We start from the raw sequence: 20,988 nt of genomic DNA, 5'->3' as shown, positions 1-20,988 counted from the left end.
CCTATGACTCCGACCTTTATACTAGTAGAAATACAACTATGCACTGGGCTTTATTCTTACATCAGAAAAGCACTTGACACATTGTTGGCGGGAAATGAGTAAACACATTTTTCGCATACTATCACTAGAGAGCGGGAGCTGACAAAACTTGGTTTCTACAAATTAGTGCTGGCAAAAGTGTTAACACGGCCATTCGGCGAATTAAAAATTACATATTATCTATCGTTATACGTTAGGCAGTGAGGAGATACCTGACGATTCGTGGAATTAGGGTTGGAAGGGAGATCAAAATCGTAACTAAATAGCGGTAAATTCAGTTGTCTTTTCTTAAATTTCTTCAGTATAAAAGAGTAGTTTTTAAAAATTTTGAAATTAACCTTGAATGTTGTAATTGTTTATAACAAAATAAATAAAAAATGTGTTCAAATTATAATAAAGAATTCAATATAAGAAAAGAAACTGAATGTTTTATTCAAAAATAAGCAATGATTTAGAAGTTACAGCTATTTTACGCGAAACGTAATTTCCCATGCAACATTTTGAAAATTTGCCCGCTTTTCGGCATAGGTCGGTGAAAAATGCCCACAATGTGTTAATTATGACTATTGTTTGTGAAATGGGACATTTGAACTTGCTGTATTTTTTAAATTATAATTTAAATTTATCAGGAGTCAGAGTTGGTACATTTTTATCAACTCCGACTCCAGGTAACCCAAATTGTCTCTGACTGACTCCACAGCCCTGGTTGCTGGCATCATGAAACATTTCCAACATTAAACAGATTAAACATTTTCCTGTTAATCTACTTTTTCATTCATTCCTGCTTTTGAGTATATCTTATCAGCACAGAGATATTTTGTTTGCTTTTAGTACTTAATCCACAAGCCTGCTCATAGGACCTACAGGAACCCCTGAGGAAGACAATAGTATCGAAACACGGACTGTGTTGGGTCTATATGTTTCCAGTGTATCAGGCTGGCCTGGAACTTCCTCTCCAACATCAGAATTGACGTCGGAGGTAAAGGCTTTTGGGTCCGGCGCTTGTACGTACCTGGCCTGGCTCGGGGAGGCAGGAAGAAATCGGCATGGTGGCATGGGGGGGAAGGGAGAGAGAAAGAAATCAAGGAAGTGGAGAAATCAGCGCAATGGCTTGAGGGGGGCAGGGGGAGAGAGAAAGAAAGACAGAAATAAAGAGGGAGAAGGGAGAGAGAAAGAAAGAGAGAGAAAGAAAAGGGGAGGGGCAGAAAAAGAAAGGCAGAAAGAAAGAAATATTGGATTTACAGAAGAAGGAAGTGCAACCAGACTCATGAAATCACTAGACAAAAAGGTAGGGAAAATTATTTTATTTTCAATTTAGTGTCCAAAATGTGTCCGTTTTGAGAATTTATATCTGCTGTCTATATTTTGCACTATGGCCCCCTTTTACTAAACCACGATAGTGGTTTTTAGCGCAGGGAGCTATGAGCATCGGGAGCATTCAGCGCAGCTCCCTGCGCTAAAAACCGCTATTGCGGTTTAGTAAAAGGGGAGGGGATATATTTGTCTGTTTTTGTATAGTTGTTACTGAGGTGACATTGCATATTTTAAAGTCATCTGCCCCTCTGAAAAAAAAACCCCGAATACAAATGATAATTAACATTTTCTCTGTGTATAGTGTGCTTTGTGGTTTTTTTTTAATTTTATTTTTGATAGATCATTTTTGACTTGGTCATTTTAAAAGTAGCTCACAAGCCACAAAAGTGTGGGCACCCCTGTCCTATATAGATTAAGAACTGGTTGAAAGACAAAAAAAACCAGAGTAGGTTTAAATGGTCAATATTCTCAATGGAGAAGGGTAAATAGTTGGGTTCACAATCCAAAATTCCTTTAAAAAAATCTGATCTCTGGTCTGGAAGGACTGCAAACAGTTTGTTTAATCTACAGTTGTTCAGCTGAATGATTTGTTAAGAAGGAGGAAAAAGCCTCAGACTCTAACTTGCCATAATCACTTGTTAATGAAGCAGGCACAAACTTAGGAGATACCTCATTGGCATAAAAAAAAAAAACCTGCTCCTCACCAAGTCTAGTACAATCAACTGAGTAGAGAATGACACAGGGACCGTTTACAGTGGTAAACCGTGGGTCACCGCAGTAAATCCGCAGGAATGGGGACAAGACCTTTCATCGCCCAAAACCTTTTACGGCCCCTATGGTAAAAAAAATTGCGCCCGTGTAAGACTCAGCATCTTCTCCCCAGCTCCTCTTGCGCCTATTTTACCTTCAGGAGCCAGCCATGTCACGATGAAGAAAGAAGGAACCTAAAACCAGAGCCTGAGATCAATGTGATTTGAAGAATAAAATTGCTAGACAACAAAAAGAAAAAAAAAGAAATTTATTTTATATTTTGTGATTAGAGTATTTCAGATTTGAAATATGTATCCTGCTAGAGCTGGTATTAGACATAACTAGGGACTGCAAAGTTCAGGCTTTGCTTCTTTAGCTTCCAGCTGGCTTAGGGCTCTCTCTCTGACCAGGGGGCAGTTGCCCTAGTTGCACTCCTCTAACATTATTCTTGCCATGTGTGACTAAAGTATTCTGTTAGAAAAATGTAGCATTCTGTAGTAATTTGGTTTGTTCAGTTTTCACAATAGTGAAGGGGATATTTGTGAAAGGGAAGGGAGATGGGTTTTGTTGAACCTTACTCTGTTTTATTTGTGTTTATAAAATGAGAATTGTCAGAGAAGCTTCCGCCAACACACACGCGACTGCAGGGCGGCACAGGCAGGCTTCGCCGGCATCAGTTTCTTTTCTAAACTGCCGCAAAGGTAAGGGTGAGGGAGGTAGATAGATAGATTTGGCCAGAGGGAGGGAGGGAAGGGGATGCATGCACGATCGGTGACTGTGCGCCTTCCCTCCCTTAAGTTTCTTTACGCCGTGAAGGTAAGGGGGAGGGAGGGAGATTCTTGGGCCACTGAAGGGCGGTGAGGAGGCGAGGGAAGGGTGGATGCTGTGGGGACGGGGCGGTGAAGAGGACGACAGGGATGGGGTGGTGAACGGGATGGTGGTCCGGTGATGGAGACAGATTTTTTTCCCCGTGTCATTCTCTACAACTGAGTTCAATCATTATCTCCAAACTTTTAGGTTCATTTATCTCACACTTTAAAGTCCACTTATCTTATGTTTGAAGTGTTCTCAATAGATCTTGGTCAGTGTCTGTGGGATTCGGCTACATTTTTTCTTCTTAGATATTTCTGGGCAAGAATCCAAAGCTTATCCGGTACTGTGCTTGGGTTTCTACTGCTGAAATCTCCGTTAAAACCTACACCAGCCCATCTACACCCTCCCAGCCATTGAAGCCCTCTCCAGCCCATCCTCCACCAAATGGCCATATACAGACACAGACTGTGCAAGTCTGCCCAGTATTGGCCTTAGTTCAATTTTTAATATTATTTTCTGATTCTAGATCCTCTGTGTTCATCCCACGCTTCTTTGAACTCAGTCACAGTTTTACTCTCCACCACCTTTCTCGGGAGCGCATTCCAGGCATCCACCACCCTCTCCATGAAGTAGAATTTCCTAACATTGCCTCTGAATCTACCACCCTCAACCTCAAATTATGTCCTCTGGTTTTACCATTTTCCTTTCTCTGGAAAAGATTATGTTCTACGTTAATACCTTTCAAGTATCTGAACTTCGAATCATATCTCCCCTGTCTCTCCTTTCCTCTAGGGTATACATATTCAGGGCTTCCAGTCTCTCTTCATACGTCTTCTGGCGTAAGCCTCCTATCATTTTTGTCGCACTCCTGTGGACCGCTTCAAGTCTTCTTACGTTCTTTCACCAGATACGGTCTCCAAAACTGAACACAATACTCCAAGTGGGGCCTTACCAATGACCTGTACAGGGCATCAACACCTTCTTCCTTCTACTGGCTACGCCTCTCTTTATACAGCCCAGAATCCTTCTGGCAGCAGCCACTGCCTTGTAACACTGTTTTTCGCCTTTAGATCTTCGGACACTATTACCCCAAGGTCCCTCTCCCCGTCCATGCATATCAGCTTCTCTCCTCCCAGCATATACGGTTCCTTCCGATTATTAATCCCCAAATGCATTACTCTGCATTTCTTTGCATTGAATTTTAGTTGCCAGGCATTAGACCATTCCTCTAACTTTTGCAGATTCTTTTTCATATTTTCCACTCTCTCTTCGGTGTCTACTCTGTTACAAATCTTGGTATCATCTGCAAAAAGGCACACTTTTCCTTCTAACCCTTCAGCAATGTCACTCACAAACATATTGAACAAGATCGGCCCCAGCACCGAACCCTGAGGGACTCCACTATTCACTTTTTCTTCCTCCAAGCGACTTCCAATTAACCACCACCCTCTTGATGTCTGTCCGACAGCCAGTTTCTAACCCAATTCACCACTTTGGGTCCTAACTTCAGGCCTTCAAGTTTGTTCAACAGCCTCCTATGAGGAACTGTATTAAAGACTTTGCTAAAATCTAAGTAAATTACATCTAGCATATGTCCTCGATCCAGCTCTCTGGTCACCCAATCAAAAAAATTCACTCAGGTTCGTTTGGCACGATTTACCTTTTGTAAAACCATGTTGCCTCGGATCCTGTAACCCATTAGATTCAAGGAAGTACACTATCCTTTCTTTCAGCAACACTTCCATTATTTTTCCAACAACTAAAGTGAGGCTCACCAGCCTGTAGTTTCCTGCTTCATCCCTGTGACCACTTTTATGAATAGGGACCACATCCGCTCTCCTCCAATCCCCAGGAATCACTCCTGTCTCCAGAGATTTGTTGAACAAGTCTTTAATAGGACTCACCAGAACCTCTCTGAGCTCCCTTAGTATCCTGGGATGGATCCTGTCTGGTCCCATCGTTTTGTCCACCTTCAGTTTTTCAAGTTGCTCATAAACACTCTCCTCCGTGAACGGCGCAGAATCTACTCCATTTTCTCATGTAACTTTGCCAGACAATCTCGGTCCTTCTCCAGGATTTTCTTCTGTGAACACAGAACAGAAGTATTTGTTTAGCACATTTGCTTTTTCCTCATCACTCTCCACATATCGGTTTCCAGCATCTTTTAGTTTAGCAATTCCATTTTTCATCTTCCTCCTTTCACTAATATATCTGAAAAAATTTTTGTCTCCCTTTTTTACATTTTTTGCCATTTGTTCTTCCGCCTGTGCTTTCGCCAGACGTATCTCTCTCTTGGCTTCTTTCAATTTCACCCTGTAGTCCTTTCTGCACTCCTCTTCTTGGGTTCTTTTATATTTCATGAACGTCAACTCTTTCGCCTATTTTCTCTGCCACTAGTTTGGAGAACCATATCGGCTTCCTTTCCCCTTTTTTATTGATTTTCTTCACATATATGTCCGAAGCCATTTTTAACACTCCTTTCAGCTTAGACCACTGTCTTTCCACTTCTCTTATGACCTCCCATCCTAACAGCTCTTTCTGCATTAAAGTCCATACATTTGAAATCTACGACTTTAAGTAACGTGCGGCCGCTCTCCACTTTAGCCGTTATATCAAACCAAACCGTTTGATGATCACTACTTCCCAGGTGAGCACCCACTCGAACATTAGAGATACTCTCTCCATTTGTGAGGACCAGATCCAATATCGCCTTTTCCCTGTGGGTTCCATCACCATTTGTCTGAGCAGAGCCTCTTGAAAGGCATCCACAATCTCTCTACTTCTTTCCGATTCCGCAGATGGAACATTCCAGTCCTAATCCGGCAGGTTGAAATCTCCCAACAGCAGAACCTCCTCTTTCCTTCCAAACTTTTGGATATCCACAATCACACCAATCACAAGCGAACAGAGATTAAATGATGGTATTCCATTCTATACTGTCGTTAAGTCCATGTGGGTGTACTGCACTTAAATGAAAAATCCAAAATTGTTCACTTAGTTGGATGTGATGCATTTTGTCCCCGGGTAATTGTTCCAAAACAAACCAAATTTGATCATAAAACAAGTGACCCTTGTCCAGGCAGTGGGGAACCAGAGGAGCAGACAGAGAGCTGGTGTTCAGTCTGCTCCTGTGTTCAGACAGAATCTTGATTTTTCTGCTAGTCCACCCCACATGGACTTAACGACAGTATAGAATGAAATACCATCATTTAATCTCTGTTCGCTTTTGATTGGTGTTCATCTCTCATGACGCATTTCCTGTTCAGCTCTTAAGCGCTGTGTGCGCTGCTCTCCGTTAGCTCCACCCTCCTCCCAGCTGGCTTGTTGGATTAAATGTGCGACTATTGCTTTTTCTCTTCAATGGTTTCCTGATGAAGGGACGCTGTGTTACCAAAACCGGGCTTGGTTGAATCCGGCCAGAGGGGATCTTCAATTCAATTGTGGTGATTTTTCTGCTCCTGTCAGGACGCTGGCAGGAGAATAGCCTGCTATGCAATAAATGTGGAGAAGTGACTTTTGACAAAGCCCTGAAGAAATGGTTACACACCATGAAACGTTGGCTTATATGTTGTATCACTTACATCTTCACAATTAGATAAGAAGTAGCTATTGAATCAAGATGGAGAAATTGAGTTCCTGCAGGGATGGGGACAAATTTGTCCCTGTGTCATTCTCTAACATAGGTGTCATAGTTGAGGATACGTTGAAACCCTCAGGTCAATGTGCAGCAGTGGCTAAGAAAGCAAATAGAATATTAGGAATTATAAGAAAAGTAATGGAAAACAAAGATGAAAATGTTATAATGCCCTTGTATCGCTCTACAGTACGGCCACACTTCGAATACTATGTGCAATTCTGGTCGCTGTATCTCAAAAAAGATGTAGCGAAATTAGAAAAGGTACAGGGAAGGGCAATGAAAATGATAAAAGGGATGGAAGAGGAAAGGCTAAAGCAGCTAAGACTCTTTAGCTAAGAGAAGAGACAGCTCAGGGGTGATATGATAGAGGTCTATAAAATACTGAGTGGAGAGGAAAGGGTAAATGCAAATCGCTTATTTACAGTTTCCAAAACTAGAACTAGAGGGCATGCGATGAAGCTACAAAAGTATTTGTAGATTTAAAACAAACCATAGAAAATACTTCTTCACACAATGTGCAATTAAACTCTGGAATTCATTGCTAGAGAGTGTGGTTTAAAAAAGGTTTGGATAATTTCCTAAAAGAGAGTCCATATGCCATTATTGAGATGATTGTAGAAATCCACTGCTTATTCCCAGGATAAGCAGCATAAAATCTGTTTAACTACTTAGGATCTAGCTAGGTATTTGGGAACTGGGTTGGCCACTGTTGAAATAGAGTACTGGGCTCGATGGTCCATTGGTATGTCCCAGTATGGCAATTCTTTCTAGAAGCCACAAGAGTGGCCTATAAGGACTTCAAAAAGAAATTGTAGATCATACGCATATAGGCGATACTGAATTTATAAATCCATGAATAGTTTTCCAGTTGGAACCATAAACAAATTAAACAACATTGCTGATAACGAGGAGCCCTGTGGCACCCCAGCAGTCACCAGACATCACCAGGTGTACCCTCTACGCCAGGACTCCCAACCTGGACCCCCAGGTCACTGAATTAATCTTTGTAAAACAGGAGGACAGTCAAGACAAATCCAGGAGAGTAGAAAATATCTTTATCTCCACCTGCTGGTGGGTGTACATAATCCATTTGTCTGGATTCATCTGCTGGAATGACAGGAAATAGGTGTTTTCATTTCCCAGCACATGAGTAAAGAACATTACTGTCTTGAGTGATTTTGTGTCATCATCTAATACAAGCATGTCGAACTCAAAAGCTGACATGGGCTAAACAAACAAGGGTTAAGTTTATGTGGGCTGCAAAAAAGCAAAAACATAATTTTTCATAGAAATTTAGCTTTATTTTGAAAAATACAGTATTAAAAAAAAAAAAAGAAAGAACAAGAGCAACGATAAAATTTATGTTTTCTTCCAGACACTTGGCATCTCTTCTCTGCTATTTTTCCTATTTCAGGGGAAATCTTGTCCGCAGGGATTACTTTTAAAACTGACCCAAGGTGAATATCGCCAATTCTGGAACTGATAGGAGACTTATTTCCTTTCATAAGTGTAAATAACTGCTCACATCGATAAGCAAGCATGGAAATAATTTCATATGCAAACCTGACTGGCAAATATTCAAGCAAGCCAACTTCATTGTATTTTGTCTTCAAATATGAATCGCACTGGATCTCAATTACTTTCACTTGCATATGATTAGGTACCGATATATTTTATTGAGAAAATCAAAGAAAACAAAGAAAACTTATCTTCCAAAGATTTAAAAATCGGCAAATCTTATTTCAAACTCTGTTCAAAGGCTTAACATTTTTTTCTATGTATTTTTGATACAATGCAATTTCATCTAAACTTGATTTCTTTAAATTGCATGTCAGAAAGTACATGAAATCTTCATTTTTCAACTGCTTTTCCCGAAGAACTAGCTTTAACTTCATCACGCATGTTTCACCATGCATCAAGAATGCTTTAACTTCATCACGCATGTTTGTAATGATCTGATCTTTTCCTTGCAGTTTTAAATTTAAATCATTTAAGTGTTTTGTTATATCAACCATGAAAGATAAATCTTGTAACCATACTGGATCAGCAACCTTGTGCCTTGATTTTTAGTATTAAAAAAACAACATATTTCTTCTATCAAATCCCAGAATTGTTTAAGGACCTTGGAGCAGGATAGCAAAATGTACCTCGGTAAAGTAGGACAAACCGGAATATTTGCTTTCTAATTCACTTAAGAAAGCAGAGAATTGTCGCTGATTTGTCTTGAGATCTTATGAAATTGATAATTTTTTTGACAAATGTCAACACATTTTTCATGTTCATTATCTTTGTGCATAATACTTCTTGATGTATAATGTAATGTGTATGATGAATCTTAAATCCGTCACAAGTTTCACTTTGTTTTTTTTTGCAGTAATGCCACAAAACTGTTAGTTTTTCTGGCCATTGAAGGAGCTCCATCTGTAGCTACAGAAGTTAGTTTTGACAGATATAAATTGTATTTTTGCAGAAATTCATAAACACAATTAAATATATCTTGTCTTGTAGTGCCACGCATCGGTACTACTTCTAATAATTCATCAAAAATGTTGAAATTTGTGTCGCAAGCACGAAGAAACACAGCTAATTGAGCTACGCCCCCAATGTCCATACTCTCATCACAGGCAATGGAAAAAGCTTCAAAACTAGATGATTTTACTTTTTAATCTGATCACTTAAATTGCCAGCCAAATCAGTAATTCTTTCTGTAACTGTATTTCGAAACAAAGAGATTGTTTGAAAAACCTTCAACCTTCCAGGACAAACAATTTCTACAGCTTTAATTAGACATTCCTTGATGAAATCATCTTAGGTAAAAGGTTTCAAGTGTTTAGCTATCAACTCCAACAAGGCATGCACTGCCGCTTCACTTTCTTGTGATACTTTAGAAAACATGAACTAAAGTTTTTTTCAGTCCCAGCTTGAGGTCTCAACTTTTCTTGCCTCATTAATCCTTCGCAATTGTCATATTTTGATTTATGCTGTTCATAGTGCCATATAGTGTTATATACTTATTGTTATTCATCTCTACCTCTCTGAGCACATTACCCGGACTATAGGGGTGTTTCCTTATTCACACCTGAAGGTTAGGCCTCTCTGATGTCATAAAGCCTGAACCATTGTCTGCAAGAAATCATTCCAGCCTGAACCATGCAAGAAGAGAAAGAAGAAAACATCTTTGCTGTTTATGATGCCTGATGCATTCTGGGTATGTACCCAGAACTGTATTCTAGTCAAGGACATCCAGCTATGCCTACATGCTCAGCCTGTGTGAATTTTGGGGGAGGCATTGCTCCTGTGCTGTTCTTATCCAACGAAGGCGCCTCTGTTACACAGCCTGTGCGAGACTCTATACAGAAAGGCTATTCATTCAAGTTCTGTTTCTGGATTGGTCCTGAGAGGTCATCTGACAAGAACCAAGTAAAGGTGCCTAATTATTGATTTGTCTATGTTAGGATGTAAGGAAGCTTGCATCTTATCATAGGTTTCTCTGCACATCTTCTATAATAATTAAGACCTGAAAAGTTACCTTTTGTGACTCTCTGCCAGAGAGAGAGAAACTGGACTTATACAGATCTGGATTCCATCACATAAAGGAAACCTTTGCTGCCAACCTAATTTACAGCTGTTCCAGTGGCTGACGGACTCTTATTCCTGTACCAAGAGAATTCATATCTTCCGTGCTGAGTAGAAGGCAAATTCCTTCCTCCGGATTCTGTGCTAAGGCCTAATCGGATGGTGAGATAAGGAAATTATCCATCTTATCAGCTGGGGCTAGATAAAAGTATTCCATTGTTGTATAGGATAAGGAGATGTAAAGTTACTCAGGGTGATAAGCTATATTTTTAGTTGCAGCTAATCAGGAATTATTATTATAAGGAATTATTTAATGTATAAGAATTAGTTTTACTCATTTATCTAGCAAGTGTTGTGTGATAATTATGTACTGAGTTTCATATATGTTTTTGGATATTTTGTGAACAATAATTAGTTATTTGCTGCTGGCTTATGAATTATATTTTTTCTATTTTCATAATAAAAGTATTTCATAAAGCCTGGGTCTCTGTGTCATGTAAGTAGGCAAAGCTTGCTGAACCTGGATGAGGTATCATGTTTTTCCCTAGCACCTGACTAAGACAGGCACGTAACTTGTTTATGTAACTGATTAGTCATCCATAAATCTACCTACAGGACCCTTGTCCAAGCTCTCGTAATCTCAAGCTTAGATTACTGTAATCTACTCCTAACTGGTATCCCTCAGTGTCGCCTCTCCTATCAACCTCGATACGCTCATGTCACCCCTCTCCTTAAGTCACTTCACTGGCTCCCTATCTGCCATCGTACACAGTTCAAGATCTTATTGCTGACCTACAAGTGTGTTCTTTCTGCTGCCCCTCTATCTCTTCTCGCTTCTCTCTCCTTATACACCTTCCAGAGAACTCCGTTCCTCAGATAAGTCAATCTTAACGTTACCCTTCTCCTCCACTGCCAATTCCAGACTTCGTTCCTTTCAGCTAGCTGCCCCCTATGCCTGGAATAAATTACCCAAGTTTGTCCGTCAAGCCCCTTCCCTTGTTTAAAAGCATACTGAAAACCCACCTTTTTTATATAGCTTTCAATCCTTTACCCTACTCCTCTGCCCTCCAACCCAGCCAGCTGATTAACTGTTCCCCTTAACTGTATCCATGATATCTTGTTTGTCTGTCTTGCCTGTTTAGATTGTAAGCTCTTTCGAGCAGGGACTGTTTTCTTACTCTTTGTGACTCTGTACGGCGCTGTTTGCATCTGGTAGCGCTATAGAAATAATAGTAGTAGTAGTAGTAGTAGTATAACTTTGGTACACTAATAGCATTATTATATATCAAGCATATTATTTTATCTTTTACTTCACAGCAAAAATACTCCAATTCCCACTTTTCTAGGAAATTTTGATGTTTCTCAGCAATTTTTTGTTTAGTTTTACTACTACTTGGTTTCGATAAACACATACTGAATACAAAGAGCTGAAATAAATGAGTAACTGTTAACACAAAAAAAATAACACATTTCAATAAAAATCAATATCTTTTCTTAAATATTAACTTACCAGACACAGAATAATTACACAAATTAACAAGTGTAATATAAATAAACCTATACTCGTATTTTTACTGTACTCCGAAGGCAAAATATTTCCTGTTAGGCGCACCAAGGAAGTCAATACAAGATAATGGCATGGTAGGTATTATTGTCTGATTCACTGCTAGTATTAGTGGGGGGAAATGGTGCGTTATGACTAGAGGTGCAAACTTGTTTCAGGTACCAAAGGTGTCTGCATCGTATACTTAATAAGAATAAGCAACTGGTTATACTCGTACGTTGCATCGTTGTTTTCGACTGGCTTAGATAGGTGACTGCTCTGCACCGATGAATTGCAGGAGAAATTTCACGACTCTAGTTATGACTTATTGGATTACATTGGCTAGGCCGCAAAAATGTTTGTTATGGGCCGCATGCAGTCCACAAGTTTGACATGCTTGATCTACTATGTTAGAAAGAGAAGTCCTATACACAAGCATCCGATAACAGTTTGCTTTTGGAGAAAATTCTGCAAACATTCCACATTTGTTTAAACAATTTGAACCCACCAATCAACACGAAAAAGACCTTGTCTAGAAACCAATATAGTTTAAAACTGTGACAAATACAGTTTTACAACTTGTTTTAGAATAAGGCTACATGTATTTCAATATTTATCTCAGCCTCAGAAAAATAAATAACTTTTCATGCAAACACAAATGTTAAAATTTTATTCTGAACATAGGTTACCTGGCTTTTTGCTTTTAGCATCAAGAGATTTGTTACTTTGCCAAAAGGTAGACCTAATGAAATGACCTCCGCTTCAGTGACTTCATTTGGAATTTTTCGGATATGTAGAACACGAGAAGGGGAGCAGGGAAACTGGTCACCTTTAAATTCCTTGCTGTTATTCCCATTAGCTAAAATATTGAAGAAAAAGTAATGTCAAGGAGTGAACTGTATGAAGTTTGCAGCTTAACACTTATTCACTTACTTTACAAAACAGTCTATAGCAGTTAATGACAAGGCCTATCTTGTCTGCTCACCTTCCTCTCTCATAGCAATATCACAGACTCTACCATCTCCAGTTTTATCCTCACTTTTCTACCCATAATGTACAGTAGATAGAATTATTTAAAGGCAATCGAAATACTTCAGCCTAGAGAAGAGATGGCTAAGGATATGATAGAGGTCTATAAAATACTGAGAAGAGTGGAGCAGGTAGATGTGAGTCACTTGTTTACTCTTTCCAAAAATACAAGGATTATGGGGGGGTATCTATAAAAAATTACTACATAGTAGATTTAAAACAAATTGAAGAAAATATTTCTTCATTCAACATTAGAGAATGACATGGTGACTGTTACCCATGGGTAGCTGCGAATAACCCGCTGGAACAGGAGGAAAAAAAAATTAAAAAAAATTAACTGGTTGCTGCAGGTATGGGGACAAGGCAATTCAGCACCCCCTGGAGCTTCTCCCCGCAGTAAAGGATCTGCCACAAGTTGCCTTCCTTTCCACCCCTCCGGGTCAGCAGTCCCCCTCATGATCATATGTGCAGCAGCAGCATCCCATCCCTCATGAGTGCAACAGCCACCCTCCCTATCGCTGGTCAAATAGTCGTCCCCCCTCACATCTATGCATTCACCTGCCGCCTGGGATTCCATTTATAAACAGCTCCCCCCCCTCCACTGAAGCCAAACTGGAAGGCTTCCACCGCTGTCAGAGCTGATGTCGGAGGGAAGCCTTCCGGGTCAGCGGGGGATCCCATTTACCTCAACAGTCCTCCTTCCAGCTGGGCTGCTACTTCCTGCCTTTCAGCAGCTCTTGCACGCGGCTGACCCAGAAGCCATTTCTGAATACCTCTACATGGACAGGAAAAAGGGGTAATGTCTGGAAAGCAGTATATACTAATGCTCAAAGTATGGGAAGCAAGACTCTGGATCTAGAAGCTATGATGGTAGAAGATGAGATGGATATAGTGGCGATCATGGAGAACCATGACTGGTATACCAGGCTATAATCTGTTTAGGAAAGACAGGAGGTGGAGTAGCGTTATATGTTAAAGATCATATTAAAGCCACACAATTGCAGGATCTGCAGGGCAAGGAAGAGGCACTGTGGATCCATTTGCAAAGAGGGAATGGTGAATACATTGGTGTGATATACAGGCCTCCTTCACAGACAGACAGAAGACAAAAGAGATTTAATGGTAGACAATCAGAATCAATCTTTAAAAAGGGGAGGGGCCTTAAACAACCTGGGCCAATCAGAGCCTCAGGCCCCTCCCCGGTGCATCCCAGGATCCCGGGGGAGGGGAAAGTTCATTTTGAAGAGGCGGGCCAGCTAGCCAGAGGGAGTAGCCATCCCTCCGGTCAGCCATCTAATTCAAGGTACGGGGGAGAGGGATCGGAGACAGTGGGGGGGGGCATCTCTCCTGCTGCTGAGGGGGGGGGGGGGGTTCGCTTGTCAGTGGGAGAGAGTGAGCATCTCTCCCGCTGCTGGGGTTTAAAATAGTGCTGTCACTGTACCAGCACCCCTGGATCAATCACTGATTTTTGTTGCCAATAGCCAATGCCACTCTTAGAAAATGGCTCGGCGATTTTAAAGAATCCACCGGAGTGTTTAATGTTGAAGAGCTCATTTGCATGGCAGTGTCAGAAACTGCTAGAAAGCTCACTAAAGACATAGATAAGCCTTTTTTTAATCTGCTGCTAAAATGTGTGCAGGTTAAACAGTCTAAAACCAGTTTAGCAACTGAATTAAAGTTTTGAGAATCTGGGCCCATGTGGTGTAGAATGGGTACAAGTGTATTGATCTTTTTACTGCATCAAGATTTACAAAGACCAGGGGACACTCGAAGTTACAGGGTAATACTTTTAAAACCAATAGGAGGAAAGATTTACAAAGACCAGGGGGCACTCGAAGTTACAGGGTAATACTTTTAAAACCAATAGGAGGAAAGATTTACAAAGACCAGGGGGCACTCGAAGTTACAGGGTAATACATTTAAAACCAATAGAAGGAAATATTTTTTCACTCAGAGAATAGTTAGTTAAGCTATGGAATGCGTTGCCAGAGGATATGGTAAGATAACTAGTTTTAAAAAAGGTTTGGACAAGTTCCTGGAGGAAAAATCCATAGTCTGACGTTGAGACAGACATGTGAGAAGCCACCGTTTTCCCTGGATCAGTGCATGGACTGCTGCTACTATTTGGGTTTTTGCCAGGTACTTGAGAATTGGATTGGCCTCCTTGAAGACAGGATACTGGGCTAGATGGACCATTGGTCTGACCCAGAAAGGATATTCTTATGTTCTTAATTCCTCCAGTGGTCAGCTGCTCAGTCAGAGCACCTTTTTTGTTTCTTGGACATGAGAAATAGTTTTATCTTAGGACATTCTTTTTAGATTTTGATGTTTCTTCCCATTCAATAATAGTTGTTGAAAATCCTGATTTTGGGCCCTCCCTGGTCCTGCCCAAACCACACCCACAACATACCATATTGCTATTTAGACATACTATAGTGTTGGACATCCTTTTTCTGCCTTTACAAAATTAGGATTTGGATGTTTAAACACAGATCTCTTTTTGGGAAATTCTGAAGTGTCCACATGCTTTGAAAATAAGTTTTCTAGTGTATCAATGTAACTCACCTCGAGCTACTAGTGAAAAATTTTGAGCAAATGCCAAATAAATAAAAGTTACATCCTTGGAGATTACAGAATTCAACTCTAGCACAGATTTAATACAGGTCTCAATTTCACAGATTTCTTAAATTCAATGTCTTCCAATTTTTTAAAAAATTTAAGTTCATGTTATTTGTATTTAGCAAAGTAAAAACTCTCTTTCTTTATTTCTTCAGGCTTGTTTCATTTCTGAATTCAAAATTCTGACACACCTACAATTATCTTGAGTTAAAGAAAAGTCTTCTAAGCTTTGTATAAAAGTTAAATGCTGCTACAAAGACATAGTTCAATAAGTCCCTTGAAAGGACACAGCCATACTGGGACTACAATCTTTTTAAGGACAGAGATAGCTGAAAAAAGTGGAATAGCAGCACTGAAAATCAATATTGAAGCAGCTGCAATACATGGGAGGAAACAATACATATATTTAAATACCTAAAAGGTAATAATGTAGAAACAAAGCTTTTTCCAAAGACAAGAAAGCAGTAGAACTAGAGAACATGAATTGAAGTTGCAATGGGGTTCTGCATCTCCAACCCTATATGTCATGTCTGTCTGTCTGTCTGTCTAAGTTAAATTGCAACTAGCTCTTCTGAGCAGGGACTGTCTATAAATGTAAAAATGTACAGTATTGTGTACGCTTTTCAGTGCTATATAAGTGATAATTAGTAGTAACATCAAGAAATATTTTTTCATGGAAAGTATGGTGGATGCATGGAATACCCTCCCAGTGAAAGTGGTGGGAATAACAACAGGGGACAAAATTTTAAAAGGCATGAGATAAACACAGACGATCCCTTTATATAAAGGTGATGCAATCCAAGCAAACAAGGACACAGAAGGGTATAACCTGCATACAGTAAAAGATACAATTCTAGCCTCCTTACTGGGCAGAATAGACTGACTGACTATTCAGGCTTTTATCTCATTATTTTGCAATGTTACTGTTGGATCACCTGCTAGTCAGTTTAATGATTGGCACAGTAAACTATGAGAAACAAGAAAAAAAATCAAAACAACCACCTCCTTAGCAGCTGTGCGATACCACCAAGTTACTGATATAAACAACTACGAGCAAATAATTTCACTTTCTCTAGCATAGAAGTCATGCACAGAGAAGCTTTAACAGGTTTTCTGCTTCTGATATACCTAAAAAAAATTGCTGAGTTTTTGTCTCTTTTGCAAGTTTCTCTTCATATTCCTTCTTAGCCTTCTTTATGAATGCTTTGCATCTAACTTGCCAGTGCTTATGTTTCTTCTTATTTTCTTCATTCAGATCTTTTTTCCATTTTTTAAAGGATGTTTTTTCGGCTCCGATAGCCTCTTTCACTTCACCTTTTAACCACGCTGGCTCTCGTTTCTTCTAATCATTTGCATGAGAGATCCACAAATACATCCATAGTAGCAAGGTCAAGAACAGCCCATCTTTTGAAATTAGCCTCTGGCTCATGCCTATGTAAACTAAACCAATTTTTCCTTGTATTCCCGTTATCCACTTTTAGACTGAATCCAAATGCCCACTCTTGCCAGAAACACTGAGTAAGTTCAAACTAACTATAACCCTAACAGTGAAAACTGCAACATTAAATTCCATTAAATCAACCCGCCACACTAGAAGTGTTTCTATAAAGGAGATTTTCATAGGCTAGAATTAATTTATGGCAATAGATCCCAAGCTGTATTCCTATGAGAGATAGCAAGACCCCACAATGAAGAAAACAGAAGTCAATCAATCATTGAGATATGGAAGTACCAGGAGTCCCTGCTTCAGCAGCTGTGTTGTTAAAATCACAAAACATTTGGTGAAGATCCCGGGAGCTGAAAGCAGTCTGAACTGGAGCTGCCATACAGGGTAATCGTCATCTCAACCTATTATATTTTAATCATTGCCTATTTTAGGTTTCCTCATTTGTATTCTTAATTTGTCTTTGATCCCCTTTTATTTTTGTAAACAATTTAGGATATTACTAACTAATAGAAAGTACACTGAATAAAGTACAACCTATGACCTGTGATGGGGTGCAATCCTCCTAACTTCTTATGAATGAAAAAATACTTGTAGAATCACCCTTGATTCTTTCAATGCTGAGCACACATTAATCATATTTTCTAACACTGTCAAAGAAAGTACTGCACCTAATCTTTAAAGGTTAGAGCAGGGTATGAATTAGGTGTTTGTTCTACCTATCCAACAAACCAGAAATAGGTTCTCTCCTTGAATAAAGTCTACAAAACTGGGTTTGTATGCGTATATGACCAGAGAAGATGTAGACTCTGAGGTTACAGAAGATAGATACTTTAAGATAGAAGATGGATACTGCTAAAGACCATTATTCTAATTTATTTACTAATCTAGTGTATATCCACAGTGCCAGGCACATTCTGCTAATTTAGTGTACACATATTCCATAACCAGGATGCTGTTAGCATACTAGACATTGGGCAGCAAATGCTGATGTCAATATTCTACATGAGGTATAAAACACATACACTGAACAGATATTTTCTGAAGCTGATGAGCATGGAACTTATGGTAGTGAATTTGTGATGTGTAGGCAGATTAGAAGTTCTTAGATCTTCTGGTATGCATATATTGTACTATGAACAACAAATTACAAGCTCTCCTTGAAGTAATCTATTTGGAATAAGAGACTTTCCCTGATGTCAAGCTTGGAAGACTCTCACGTTCACTTTATTCATGGCTAATTTAACTGAGGTGGCTTCTATGTGCAGGAAGATCTGCACATATTCAAAACTCTACATTTGGGCAGAGTTCTAGAACAGCTTTTCCACTGCAGTACCATGCGATAACACCCACTTGTGTGCTGATTCAGTCCTGCTTGTTGATGGATAAAGTCTTCAATGCACAATTAAACTGTGAAATCTGCTGCCAAAAGGTGTGGCTAAGATGATTAACAGTATGATAGAAAGAGATTAGAAAACTTCCTGGAGGCAAAAGCCAGTTATTATCCATGGAAATTAGCAATGAGAATATGATCTGATTTTTGAAATCTCTCAGGTACTCATGATCCAGAATGATTAACTATCAAACAAGATGCTGGGCTCCATAGGTTAGAACAATGGTCTTTAGCAGTTTATCGACAGGGAAACAAACGTCTTAGCAGACAAGCTGACCAGTCTACAACCACACAAGTGGTCTCTCAACATACCCCTCTTTCAGTAGATATTGGATTGGGGACCTCCAAAGCAGACCTTTTTACTTCCCCCGCCCCCTAAAACCATAAACTTCCACTCAAGACTCTACACTCCCAATCATTTGGAGTCAGCTGCCTTTCTCCTAGACTGGCGAGAGCAGTTCCTCAATGCATTCCCTCCAATATCCCTAGTCAGGAAGACTATTTAAACTTCACCAAGATCAAGCCACTATGATGCTCATTGTGCCTTGGTGGTCACGTCAACCATTGTTTGCCTACGTGTACTGTAAATTTTATTCCCTCGGTTCCTCTGAACTAATGCTTAAAAGTTTGGTTTTGATTATATAGAAAACAAGGAATTGCTTAGATGGCATAGCTCTGTTCAATTATTTAGGGAATATGTTGATTCTTCACTTCTCCCCCCAAAATAAAACACCCACTCATGATACATGATATGATGTAAACGTTTGGTGTGGCTTGGTTGTAAGAAGCATGCAAAATCCGGGAGGACATTGGGAGGTGTTAATGAGAATTAAATTACTCTTAAAACCTCTTAAAAACTTTTGGGACATCTGATTTTTCAAGATAAGCAGTGGCCAAGTTGGGAGAGCTGGAACAAATTCACAATAGTCTTGAAAGCCAGGTTATTATGGTTCAAAAGACAAGTGTTATGGGAAAATTATGTTCTTACCTGTTAATTTTCTTTCCTTTAGACACAGCAGATGAATCCAGAGACTAGTGGGATAGTGCAAATTATGTTCTTAGCTGTTAATTTTCTTTACTTTAGACACAGCAGATGAATCCAGAGACTAGTGGGATAGTGCACATCTACCAGCAGGTGGAGATAGATAATTGATTTGCAGGTGCTCCTCTTGGATGGAACCTATCCTGGCCAATTAATATCGCTCTTTGCCCAAGCATCAGGAACCGCAAAACTGCATATACAAAAACTTCTCTCTCACAAAGTGCAACCAACTACCAACCATAATAAGAAACGCGAACCTCCCATGAGGGAATCAGCAGCAGATATCCAGACTGGACAGGGCTAAGGATTCATTTGCTGTGTCTAAAGGAAAGAAAATTAACAGGTAAGAACATAATTTTCCCTTCCTTAGCAACAGCAGTAGATGAATCCAGAGATTAGTGGGATGTAGCAAAGCAATCCTTAAACAGGATGGGAAGTGAAAGCCACCTCCGCAATAACTGAAGTTCCAAAGGAAGCCTCCCTGCGCACCACCACATCCAACTGGTAATGCTTTGAGAACGTATTTGAGGAAGACCACGTTGTAGCTCTACAAATTACCTCCAAGGAGAAACCCCTGGACTCTGTCCATGAAGTAGCAACTGCTCTAGTGGAGTGAGCATGAAGCTCCACTGGCACAGGCTTCCCCACCAGCAAGTAAGCGGAAAAAATAACCTCCCTGACTCAACGGGCCACCGAAGCCTTGGAAGCCACCATGCCCTTCTTGTGCCCCAAGACCAAGATAAATAGGTGGTCTGACCGCTGAAAGTCATTATTGACTTGAAGATGGTGCAAAAGCATCCTCCGCACATCGAGAAGTCGCAAGGAAGAGAAGCATGATCCATAATCCTCCTCCCGGAAAGAAGGAAGAAAAAGAGACCAATTGACATGAAAGGATGAAACGACCTTAGGAAGAAACGAAGGAACCGTCCACACTGATACACTGGCAGAAAAGGATCCTTGCAGGTTAGAGTCTGCAATTCTGAAACCCGATGCCATAGCCACTAGAAAGATCGTCTTCAAGGTGCCATCTTTGACAGTGGCAGCACTTAAGGGTTCGAAGGGAGCTCCCTGCAAGCCTCTGAGCACCAACCTAAGACTCTAATTTGGACAGGGCTTCTTCCAAGGAGGGCAAATGCGTTGCACCCCCTTCAGGAACCAGACCATGTCAGGCAGCGAAGCCAAAGAAGTGTGTGACCCCTGGCCCCTGTAACAGGTGACATCAACCACCTGAACTTTAAGGGAATTCCCCAAAGCAAATCATCCCCAAAGTTTCCCCAGCCCCCCTGCCTGATTCTCAGTTTTTCCAGGCCCCTGCCAATTCTCAGCTTCCATCCCCAGCTCCCAAGACTCACCAGTCCCCCTGCCGATTTCAGCTTCCATCCCCAGCCCCCCATTTCAGCTTCCATCCCCAGCCCCCCTGCCGATTTCAGTTTCTATCCCCAGCCCCCAAGACTCACCAGTCCCCCTGCCGATTTCAGCTTCCATCCCCAGCCCCCCTGCCGATTTCAGCTTCCATCCCCAGTCCCCAAGACTCACCAGCCCCCCTGCCGATGTATTTATTTACTGCCTGGATTGGAAATTAAATCGTGAGGAAGAGAGGAGAAATGCGGGGAAAGAGCCAGCCAAAACTAGTATTTGTTGCTGCCGAGTGCTGAGGTCTGCTGCACGAGGTCCGCTCGCTCGCCACTTGACTCTCCTACCACTCCTTTCGTTTCTTCCGATGTAACTTCCGGTTTCGCAAAACCGGAAGTTACATTAGATGGGAAGAGTCCTGCGGCGTGAAATAGCC

General features: G+C 40.5%; 1 protein-coding gene across 3 annotated transcripts in view; it reads right to left on the bottom strand.

Annotated features, from left to right (window-relative positions):
- LOC117352606 (polypyrimidine tract-binding protein 3-like) overlaps positions 1-20,988 on the bottom strand; it is a 147,810-nt gene that overhangs the window by 98,386 nt on the left and 28,436 nt on the right. For all 3 annotated transcript variants that reach the window (XM_033929160.1, XM_033929159.1, XM_033929161.1), the window contains one exon: positions 12,362-12,531. In XM_033929160.1, coding sequence (XP_033785051.1) covers positions 12,362-12,531 — 170 coding nt within the window. The remainder of the gene's footprint in view (positions 1-12,361; positions 12,532-20,988) is intronic.

This window comes from Geotrypetes seraphini, chromosome 1, assembly GCF_902459505.1.
Source record: "Geotrypetes seraphini chromosome 1, aGeoSer1.1, whole genome shotgun sequence".
NCBI classification, from domain to species: domain Eukaryota; kingdom Metazoa; phylum Chordata; class Amphibia; order Gymnophiona; family Dermophiidae; genus Geotrypetes; species Geotrypetes seraphini.
The sequence above is the reverse complement of the archived record's forward strand: the minus strand, read 5'-3'. Positions and strand labels throughout refer to the sequence as shown.